The 10,969-nt window shown below is 45.4% G+C and overlaps 1 protein-coding gene and 1 long non-coding RNA gene across 5 annotated transcripts in view; one reads left to right on the top strand and one right to left on the bottom strand.

The window, feature by feature from the left end:
* SLC13A4 (solute carrier family 13 member 4) overlaps positions 1–7,210 on the top strand; it is a 47,137-nt gene extending 39,927 nt beyond the window's left edge. For all 4 annotated transcript variants that reach the window (XM_001146756.7, XM_009454276.5, XM_016958196.4 and 1 more), the window contains 3 exons: positions 2,772–2,933; positions 4,185–4,322; positions 6,745–7,210. In XM_001146756.7, the coding sequence (XP_001146756.4) occupies positions 2,772–2,933; positions 4,185–4,322; positions 6,745–6,882 (438 nt within the window). In that variant the 3' untranslated portion in view covers positions 6,883–7,210. The remainder of the gene's footprint in view (positions 1–2,771; positions 2,934–4,184; positions 4,323–6,744) is intronic.
* Positions 1–10,398, bottom strand: part of LOC134810575 (uncharacterized) — a 14,886-nt gene extending 4,488 nt beyond the window's left edge. Inside the window, exon 1 of the long non-coding RNA XR_010159009.1 lies at positions 10,226–10,398. This is a non-coding gene — a long non-coding RNA (uncharacterized LOC134810575). The remainder of the gene's footprint in view (positions 1–10,225) is intronic.
* Positions 10,399–10,969: the final 571 nt, after the last annotated feature.

The raw sequence follows: 10,969 nt of genomic DNA, 5'->3' as shown, positions 1-10,969 counted from the left end.
GTTAGGCGTGGTGGCGGACACTTTTAATCCCAGCTACTTGGGAGGCTGAGGCAGGAGAATCACTTGAACCCAGGAAGAGGAGGTTGCAGTGAGCCGAGATCGTGCCACTGCATTCCAGCTTGGGTGACAAAAGCAAAACTCCAGGGACTGGGCACAGTGGATCATGCCTGTAATCCCAGCACTTGGGGAGGCCAAGGTGGGTGGATCACCTGAGATCAGGAGTTTGAGACCAGCCTGGCCAACATGGTGAAACCTCATCTCTACTAAAAATACAAAAATTAGCTGGGTGTGGTGGCAGGCGCCTGTAATCCCAGCTACTTGGGAGGCTGAGGCCGGAGAATTGCTTGAACCTGGGAGGCAGAGGTTGTGGTGAGCGGAGATCGCACCACTGCACTCCAGCCTGGGTGACAGAGTGAGACTTCCTCTCAAAAAAAAAAAAAAAAAATTTAGCCGGGGATGGTGGCGCATGCCTGTAATCCCAGCTACCCGAGAGGCTGAGGCATGAGAATCATTTGGACCCGGGAGGCAGAGGTTGCAGTGAGCTGAGATGGTGCCACTGCACTCCAGCTTGGGCGACAGAGCACAACTCTGTCTCAAAAAGAAAAAAAAAAAATTATTTCACTTTACTTACCAGTACTATTTGGATAACATGTTAAGTAAAACTCCATCTCTTTATATAATGTACCATTTCCATTCAACTAACTGCTGTTCCTCCCCTGCCTCTGTCCAATGAGCAAGGTTTAATGTGTTACCAGAGGGAACAATTAAAGAGTTCCTGGAGGCCTTGGGGCTCTGAAACAAGCATTAATTGATGCAGTCTGCACATATTGGGTTTGTAAGCTCTCAGTGAGTTGAGAGGAAAAAAAGGAAGAAAAGTTCTACAAGGTGAAGTGGCTACAACAGAGAGAATTCTGAAGGCCTTTGGTCCTCAGTTGTCTATGAGCTTGCCAGGAGGTGGCCAGGGTACTGTAGAGATGAAATGAGCTTTTGATGAATTTGGAAGAGAGGAGAAAAAGTAACATGCTGGCAGTGTAGGGAAGGCGGTCTTTAATAGTAAAGCATGCGTAGCAGGACTTAAGAGCTTGAGGAATCATAAATGTCTCACCTTCCTTTCTGTCCCTGCTCTACATATTGTCATTGCTATTCGCAGTTTCTAGGGTACCATGGGAAAAGGCAGAGCCTGTCACCATAGAAGAGAGAGAGGAAGGGAGGCAGGATGCATATGGCAACCTGGAGTTTTTAATACAAAACTCAATGATACCTTTCATTTTTTAGGATAGGGAGGTAGCCCTCCCTATTTGCAGGTGAACATCTTCCAACCAAATGAATCATTCCAAGTGGGAATTTTTTTTTTTTTTTTTTTTTTTTTTTTTTTTTTTTTTTTTTTTTTTTTGAGACAGAGTCTCACTCTTGTCACCCAGGCCGGAGTGCAAAGGCACAATCTTGGTTCACTGCAACCTCTGCCTCCCGGGTTCAAGCAATTCTCCTGCCTCTGCCTCCTGAATAGCTGGGATTACAGGCGCGTGCCACCACACCTAGCTAATTTTTGTATTTTTAGTAAAGGTGGGGTTTCATCACATTGGCCAGGCTGGTCTCAAACTCCTGACTTCAAGTGATCTACCTTCCTCAGCCTCCTAAAGTGCTGGGATTACAGGTGTGAGCTACCTCACCCAGCCAGAATGTTCATTTATTTAAGTGGATGTGTGTAACTGTTGCTAGTGGAATAAATTCAGGACGGTCAATATGCCTTCATATCTGTGTCTTCAAAAAGCACTGGCAGGCCAGGTGCGGTGGCTCACACCTATAATCCCAGCACTTTGGGAGACCAACGTGGGAGAATCGCTTGAGCCCAGGTCTGTTTGAGACAGGCCTGGGCAACATGGAAAGACTCTGTCTGTCTCTACAAATAAAAAGAGCAGGGCGTGATGGTATGTGCCTGTGGTCCCAGCTACTTGGAAGGCTGAGGTGGGAGGATTGCTTGAACCCAGGAGGTTGAGACTGCAGTGAGCTGTGATCATGCCGCTGCACTCATCCTGGACCCTGGGCAACAGAGCAAGACCCTCCTCTTAATTAAAAAAAAATTCCTGACAGATAGTAGAACTAATGTCAGCCATGATGAGATTTGAACCTAAAACAGGTTGGGGCTGAATGACCAGCCTCCATGGCACTTAAGAGGCACCTTCTCCACTAAGTGGAAATAGACTTTTATCCCCCTCTACTTTATTACTCCTGTAAAACCTCCAGTGCTCAGCCCTGCCTGTTCATCTCCTTAAAAACACAGGAAAGGCTACTATCCACAGATGTTGAGAATTTTTTCCCTTTTTTAGGTAACAAAATAAACTGATTTCAAAAGCAGATTAAATGGCTATACTTGGCACTCTGTGAAGGGCATTGTCGAATCAATGCACAGGGTAAGGATGTCAGAGGCTAGAGAAAGGGTAACGAGACTGAAGTTGAGGAGCAAAGATCTCCAACCTCTGACAAGTTGTCATGGCAAAGTCCTAAGAAGGATCATGGCAATTAGGGTGGCTCTCCATGTCCCATGACGAAACCCAAACACTGAATGTTGTGCAATCATAAAAACCAATTTTCTGAGCTACAAAAATGATCGACTCATAAAAATCAGGAACACCTCTGGTTCCAGTCAGACTAAAGATCAGAGGATCCCTGGTCGTCCAGCCTTCCAACATCCCTGACCTTCTGAAGTCTAAGATCTCTAGCTGGGATGTGCTTCTTCTCCTTTCTTCTTACTGTAACACCTCTTCCTACAGAGCTCTGGCCTCTCTACATGGATTGGGAACCAGATGTTGTCCCTGAGCAGCCTCCCACCGTGGGCTGTCACCCTGCTGGCATGCATCCTCGTGTCCATTGTCACTGAGTTTGTGAGCAACCCAGCAACCATCACCATCTTCCTGCCCATCCTGTGCAGCCTGGTGAGTAGTGCGGAGCTCCCAGACATCCAGACAGGCTGTCCCAGGGGCCTGGAGTGGCAGGCCTGGCTCAGGGCAGCTTCCGTAGCTGTATGCTCTCCTCTGGTTACTGCCCACAGCCTTCACTAATTGGTGTTCAATTCCTATTTTGAAAAATGAAGTTTTTCAAATAGCAACTAGTAAATAAAAAGATACACTAATAAATCATAGCAAGAGTTCTAGAAACCTTTGTCCAAAAGAGTAGGATTAGTTTAGGGGCAGCCCTGAGTGGAAACCAAAGAACATACAAAATAATATTCAAACCCTATCATTTCAATTCCCCGCAATCATTATCGACCTTTCTCTCCTGAGATAAAACCTGAGTAGGGCCAAAGAGGTAGCCACAGAAAATGGAGGTAAAACACACACAGCTGAAAAGACTGAGATCACAACTCAGACAATCATCACAGCCTCCACTGAGTTTCACTGTCCTCCGGGAAGTTCTGAGGATTGGGAGCAAGGTCAGCTTTGCTCCACAGCCTCAGACCAATTTGTTGTGAATAGAATAAGGGAGGGGAGCAACGGCCAGATCTTAGCCTGGCCAAGCAGCCGGAAAGGTGATGCATCTGACCCAATGCTTCATCTGTCCCATTCTGGGAGGCAGAATCCAGGAAATGAAGGCCCCTCCTGACCCCAGCAACATAGTCTCCTACTGCTCTTTCTAACCCCAGAGCCATACTCTCTGCTCATTGCTCAGATGACCCCAACTTCTCCCTTCCGTCATCTTGCTCCTGCGAGCAAGAGAGTGCAGTTAAAACTTGGCAACACTGAGAGCAGGACCATGGATTCAAATCCCATATAAAACAATTATCTTCCCTAGAAAAAAAAAACCACCTTAGTTCTGTACCGTAAGACTGAGGGATCCCCACTTCAATCAAAGCAACCTATTCATGAGATTTGAGTTTAAGGAAAGGAAGTCTCAGCTAAAGAATAAAGTTTAGGAACCAATTCCTTAGAATAACACCAAAAAAATCAAACATCCCTTCTAGGGAGTAACTCAAAGCCATATTTCCATGTGGAGCAAGTAAGCAGCATCAGCCTATTCAGGTTGTCAAGGGACTGCATGCCCCAGAGGGCAGAGACCTAACTACGCCTCCACATAGTGTCCTGCTAAGGTTAGCCAGCACCAAGTCATCATTAAAGCATGCTCCTGACATTAAGCACAGGAAATGCAAGGCTAATCTCGTGAATGTTTCTGTGAATTCTCTCTTCTAGTCTGAAACGCTGCACATTAACCCCCTCTACACCCTGATCCCAGTCACCATGTGCATCTCCTTTGCAGTGATGCTGCCTGTGGGCAATCCCCCTAATGCCATCGTCTTCAGCTATGGGCACTGCCAGATCAAAGATATGGTGAGTTGGGGTGCCCTCTCCCTGCCAGGCCCAGCTGCCATGAGGACAGGGATGACAGCTCTGCAGCCTTCTTTCAAAGCTTATTTTGTAGCAGTGTCCCTGGCCTGTCAACACTAAACCCAGTGTGGTAGCAAGAATAGCACCTACAAAAAGGTTTTTGGTTGGTCTATAAGCACCAAGGATAGCAAGAATGTGCTCTCCCCAACCCTTCCCTGGAAGGAAGTGGGTACCTAGGTAGAGAAAGCTGGAACAGACAGGCTGTGGCCCAGTTCCAGAAGGCATGAGCCTGTGCAAACAAGTTTTGCCTTCGTTTCTTCATTAGGCCAGTGGAGACATTCATTGAGAAAGCTACTTGTTTATTCACAGAAGATGAGAATGAGGAAGTGTATGAACCTAGGGTGAAAGGTATTTTGAGAAAACAGGATTCTTCTGCTCAACTCACCCTCCACCCCGGCCCAGGCAAGAATCCCCTGAAGCAACAACGGAAAATGAAGCGTCCACCATTCATTTTCATTTTCAGCTGGGCTCACAAAAGATGGCTTTGAGATATTTTGCTGCTCACTTTAGCACTGGGCCTATCTACCTTCTACTCCTCTACCTATACACCTGCTGCTATACTTAGTATCCAGGGCTGAGGGGGTGGGGGAGAGGATGGAAAACACTGATACAAATTACTGATGGTCTGACAATTTTTTTTCATGGGAGCCAAACTTGTTCTCGGGCAGCCCTGTAAAGTAACAAATAGAGGAAAGGAAGAAAAAAAAAGTTTCAGGCTGGTGGCAGATATTCAGGTCCTTTTTTATCCTTTTTTTTTTTTTTTTTTTTTGAGACAGAATCTCACTCTCACCCAGGCTGGAGTTCAGTGGTGCGATCTCGGCTCACTGCAACCTCTGCCTCCCAGGTTCAAGTGATTCTCATGCCTCAACCTCTAGAGTACCTTGGACTACAGGTGTGCGCCATCATGCCCAGCTAATTTTTGTATTTTTAGTAGAGATGGGGTTTCACCATGTTGGTCAGGCTGATCTTGAACTACTGGCTTCAGGTGATCTGCCTGCCTTGGCCTCCCAAAGTGCTGGCATTACAGGTGTGAGTCACCGCTCTCAGCCTATTCAGGTCCTTTCGACTGTTCGAACTGCTCATCTAAGTCATCCGTGATACTTCCTTGAATGGAGTGTCCCAGCCATCCCTCTCCTCTCCCATCTTACTGTGTAACCCTCAGTCTGCTCACGCTGAGCTCTACCCCAGCTCTCCTGTCTCCCGCCTCCTCTGCTGTGTGCCCCCACCACTGACCCCTAGCTTTCTACACTGGAATCAAATGATCAGAGGCAGTAATTTTCAAAGGTACCAGGTGACAAGAAGTGAGCCAGTCTTGGGCACTATTCCCAGCTTGGGCACTACCTTGACTTCAATTTCCTCATCTGCTAAATGATGAGGTTCCAGCTGGATGCTCCATGGGGTCCCTTTCAACTCTAACACTCCTTAATTTAGCCCTGCTAGAACCTGCCCTCTCACCTGTGGGGAAACATGGGCTGTCCTCCATGCCAAAATGCCCAGGGGGCCCCGACCAGACGGCAGGAGAGAGAGGACATGTCTAGCCATTTGCTTGAAACAATTTCCCAGCATCCACTTTCCCCTTGCAATTTTCCCAACTTAATGCCAGCTAGTGACTTGTCTTGGCTACATGCTATATGCCTGGTTACTCCTTGGGAGGATGCCAGCTATCCTTACAGGACACATTTTTCCATCTGGCTCTGCCAGCCCATCATCCCTCACATCCCCCACTTCAGACTGTGAGTGTCAATGTCAAGGCAGAAGTGAAAAGGGTCAGTCACTGAGGTGTAATTCCCTCAGAGGAAAGAAGCAAAGGCTCCATTCCAGCTAGCACGCCTGTGTCCCCTTCTTGAGGAAGAGCTGAGCAGAGGCAGCTAAACCGTTTCCCCAAGTGAACTCAAGGTACACTATTTCCATGAGCTGTTCCTTAAAAAAAGGTAACAGTAGCAAAGGCTTCATGTAATATAGCCCCTCGTACAAGTTCCCTGTATTAACGCATAGGGGCTCTGAGAAGTTCCTGCTTTACAGAGATCTGGTTAGTTTTGTTTAGCACATTTCCCTATCAGTGAGCTGCAGAAATACCTCTTCACGTTCCACAGAGTGGGTGTTCCAAGTAACTAACATACCTTCTAGGCTTCCACTTGAAATCTAGTGAGAGTGCTGTAAGCATGAAGTGGAGATGACTCTAATTGTCCCTTTCCCACCTTTCCACAGTCCTGTGCACCCTACAAGGCAATGCTAGAGCACCCCAGGCAGCAACTGGGAACTAATCTGGGCCACAAGGCATAGGCTGCAGGAACAGAAGGGGGACTTGGGGATCTGTGCTGCTGCTGGTCAGAGTGACTAGGGTGTGCTGGTTTGTGTCCTGCAGGTGAAAGCTGGCCTGGGAGTCAACGTTATTGGACTGGTGATAGTAATGGTGGCCATCAACACCTGGGGAGTTAGCCTCTTCCACCTGGACACTTACCCAGCATGGGCGAGGGTCAGCAACATCACTGATCAAGCCTAACGCCAAGTGTACAAACGGGCCCAACCACAGGAGCTGCCAGTATCCAGCAGAATCTGGACCACAGGCAAAGAAAACCACTAGGACCACCAGGAGCCAGGAGCACACAACCCCAGACCCATGCCGGAGGGCATCCCTCCACCAGAAGATTCTGCCACCTCAAGTGAACTGCAGGAATCCTCCAACAACCACAAACACATGCTTCGCTGTTAGTGTCTTCTTCCTGCCCTCAGCACCACAGCTCAAGAAAACCTAAAGTTTCAATACAAGCCATAGGCTCACAGAAAAAGAAAAAGAAAATAAAAATTAAATTAAAAAAAAAGAAGACAAAGAAAACCTAAAGTTGTATCTAGTCTTTGTAATCCATTCATTCTGAAGACAGGAAAAGAAAGCCTGTCTTAGTCACCCTTCAGAGGCTAAGCCTTGCAAACTCACTAGGTTTTATGTTATTCTTAATACCTTCTTAGGAGTAGAAAGATACCCAAGTCATCCTACCAAGGCAGAGTGAAACCAGTGACATCTTTTTTGTGGGAAACCTCACCCAGAACTCAAAACCTAATGTCAGCTCCTTTCTCTCTTTTTTTTTTTTTTTTTTTGAGATGGAGTCTCGTTCTGTTGCCCAGGCTGGAGTGCAGTGACACGATCTCAGCTCACTGCAACCTCCACTCCCAGGTTCAAGCGATTCTACTGTCTCAACCTCCTGAGTAGCTGGGATTACAGGCATGTGCCACGACGCCCAGCTGGTTTTCTGTATTTTTAGTAGAGATGGGGTTTCACCATGTTGGCCAGGCTGGTATCCAACTCCTGACCTCAGGTGATCCACCTGCCTCAACCTCCCAAAGTGCTGGGATTACAGGTGTGAGCCACCACGCCCGGCCGTCAGCTCCTTTCTCTTAAGTGCTTCTATCCTAAGTTCTCTCCACAAGAAGGCATTCTTAGTAGGTCTTCTTCATGGCAATTAGTACTCTTTCATCACTACTTTCATACCCTTTTAAGCATCTCTCCTCAATGACTCCCCTTTACCTTGGCACCAAATTCCCATATAGTGTTCCCTTTCAGAAAGAGGCTGGTGTTGTTCTATTAGTCAAAGGAAAGGGAAGTCGGCCGGGCGCGGTGGCTCACGCCTATAATCCCAGCACTTTGGGAGGCTGAGGCAAGCGGATCATGAGGTCAGGAGTTCGAGGCCAGCCTGACCAACAGGGTTTTAGTAGAGTGAAACCCCGACTCTACTAAAAATACAAAAATTAGCCGGGCGTGGTGGTGCATGCCTGTAATCCCAGCTACTCAGGAGGCTGAGGCAGAAGAATCGCTTGAACCCGGGAGGCAGAGGTTGCAGTGAGCTGAGATCGCACCACTGCACTCCAGCCTGGGCGACAGAGCGAGGCTCCGTCTCAAAAGGAAAGGGAAGTCAAGAAAGAAGATACATTGAGATTAACATCTCTCTCTCCACCTGTCACTAACCACAAATACTATTGCCTTGGTTAAGTTTTGGGAGGGAGGGAAAACTTTCCTATGTGTCTTATAAGGGAAACCAAAACTATAATTAAGACCACAGCATTATTATTATATTAGACTGCCTTGCTTCTGGATTTAATAAGTAGTTTGTTCCTGAGAAAACAAAGTATTAGGTAGTAGCCAAAGATCCAAACACATCTGTCACTTCCTACACATCCCTACATGAGCCCCTTGAGGGAGAAGAGCTGTCTATGGCTCTTGAAATCCCCCAGCAACTTCTACAATGTGGTAAGCTGTAAATGCTCAATAAACGTGTCCCATGAGAAAACAACTGTCTGGAAATCAAGGCTTCTTTCTCCTCCTGAAGACCATGCCGTTTTCTCCATGATAGATATCCTTGCTACATGACTGGAGATAGCTCTCAATCCCTCTAGTTTGTTAGAGTTACATATTTTTTATTTCTCCCATCAGTTGTTTGCTAAATATGTCTTAGGGGAAAGGGAGTCCCCTACAATTACTGCACTGTTTTAAGTGATTTTAAGTTACTACTGATAGCACGTGCTGTTTTCCCACAATAATTTATCTATAAAATCACTCCCTTAATTGATCAAGCATCTGTGAGTTGTAAAGTTTCTTTTGGAGCAAAAGAAACCACCACAAACATGTGCTTCAACCACAGAATGTGACTGACCATGGTTAACGGGAACATCAGTGCTTCTGCCCTGTGAGTTAGACCAAAATTATTTGTCCAATATAATAGTTAAGACCTCACAAGCCCAAATGAAATACCAATGTTAGGCATGCTACAGCTGATTTGATCCAGCCAACATCTCTAAAGTCATTTGCTTTAAATTTTCAAAAGAGTCAGGGTATTACTCTTATTATCAGAGCAGCCAAACATCACATTTATGAACCATCACAGAACACAGATCCTTTGCCCCTAAGTCAGACAACAGGACAAAGGTGCAATCCGTAAGATTCTGGGAGTATAAGTAAAAAGAGAAAGAAAAGTTGATTTAGAATTAAGTGGACTTGGAATTACTGGCCAGTATTCAACTATGTGAGAACCTGACTCACTCCTGAAGGGAAAGCTGTGCCAGCAACTGCTGCCAGGTGTTCCGAGTAGTGAATGCATTCAACTAGCCAATTTAGAAAGAGCGTTTATTTCAGTCTGGTCTACTAAACTGCTCTCAAGCACAGCACTGTTCTTTCCCAGAACTGGGGATTCAAGCCAAGCAAGGTTACCCATTCCAGTGACAGGAAATGGCAAATATGATTAATAACTCCTTGTCATCTAAATCACTCCACTGTTGGATAACTTCTAGCCCTCCTTAATAGTCTTGTGTCTCTTGCAAATATAATTTAATTTTATCTTCTAATATTTTATGGATGATGAAACTGTGAGCCAAAGTCACTAAGTATAGTTGCATCTTATTCTTAAGCCAATTCTTTATCAAATTTGCTTAGTCAAAGTTGCCTTTGAAATTCCACTAAGTCAGACATTAAGTACATGGTATACAATCTTTCACATTAGTATTTACATATCACAAACACTCATGTACCATCTTTTAATAAATCAAAAGCAGCTAGTTTTCCTTCCAACATCAGAACAAATCTGTTTGTTCAACCATACAATAAATGAGGTAGTTGGCTTCACATCTGGAGACCATGATGTTTGAAAAAGTCTCTAAACACTAGAATCACTCTCAGTACAGCAAGAAACTCAAACCATTAGAACGCAAAGGGAACCGAGACCACCTGAGTACACAGGTAGCTCAGTGGGGCTGTCCTCACTGAATGAACACTGAACACAATTGCATGCACTATTTACATGGCACCTTTTTGGTCCCAGTCCTGTACAACTGTGTAAGATGATGCAACTGCACTGTACCTTTCATAAGATCCTCCCACCGAGGCTGTGATTCAGGAAGGCCTAGGACCCAGGGTTTGCAACGTCCCACCCTGGGAACTTCCACAAGGTCTCACTGTTCTCAGTTCATTTTTCTTTCCCTGTGCCTTGCAAAACATGCCATATGTTAGGTCTTCAATGCTTGACTTAATACACTGCAACCAGATTTGGGAAAGGTATAAAATGAACACTTGAAAATCTAAGTGTCACAAACTCCCTATTAGGAGCAGGCAAGATCTCAAAATATTTTCCCTTCACCACCCTATTCCTTTCCACAAGGCAAAGCCCTAATAGTCAATAGGGAAAAAAGAACTCATTCATCTGTAAGGAATGGAAATGCTACATGCAAAACCCAAGACTGGAAGTTTAAGAAAAGCCTCATTTGCTCCAGTACAGTATATAACGTTCCTTCAGGAGGAATAACTCAGAAAAGGCATTAAAAATGTGGGAGACCTCAGCAGAAAAACAAACACCAGCAGAGTATCTAGGGAGTGAACAGGTTAGTGGAAATGAAAACATTACACATGTGTACCATGTGTACATATGCTCTATGAGGCAATGTGTATAGACAACTAGAAAAACCACACAGCCTACTTTTCTCTATAGTCACACAAACTCATTGGGTAAATGAGTTAGAAAAAGAGAAATAAAATTGCTCCTTTAAATCAGAATCAGGTAACTGCTTAAATACATAAAATATCAAATCAGAAGAAAAGTCTAAAGATA

The sequence above is a fragment of the Pan troglodytes genome, chromosome 6 (genome assembly GCF_028858775.2).
Source record: "Pan troglodytes isolate AG18354 chromosome 6, NHGRI_mPanTro3-v2.0_pri, whole genome shotgun sequence".
Lineage (NCBI taxonomy): Eukaryota > Metazoa > Chordata > Mammalia > Primates > Hominidae > Pan > Pan troglodytes.
The sequence above is the reverse complement of the archived record's forward strand: the minus strand, read 5'-3'. Positions and strand labels throughout refer to the sequence as shown.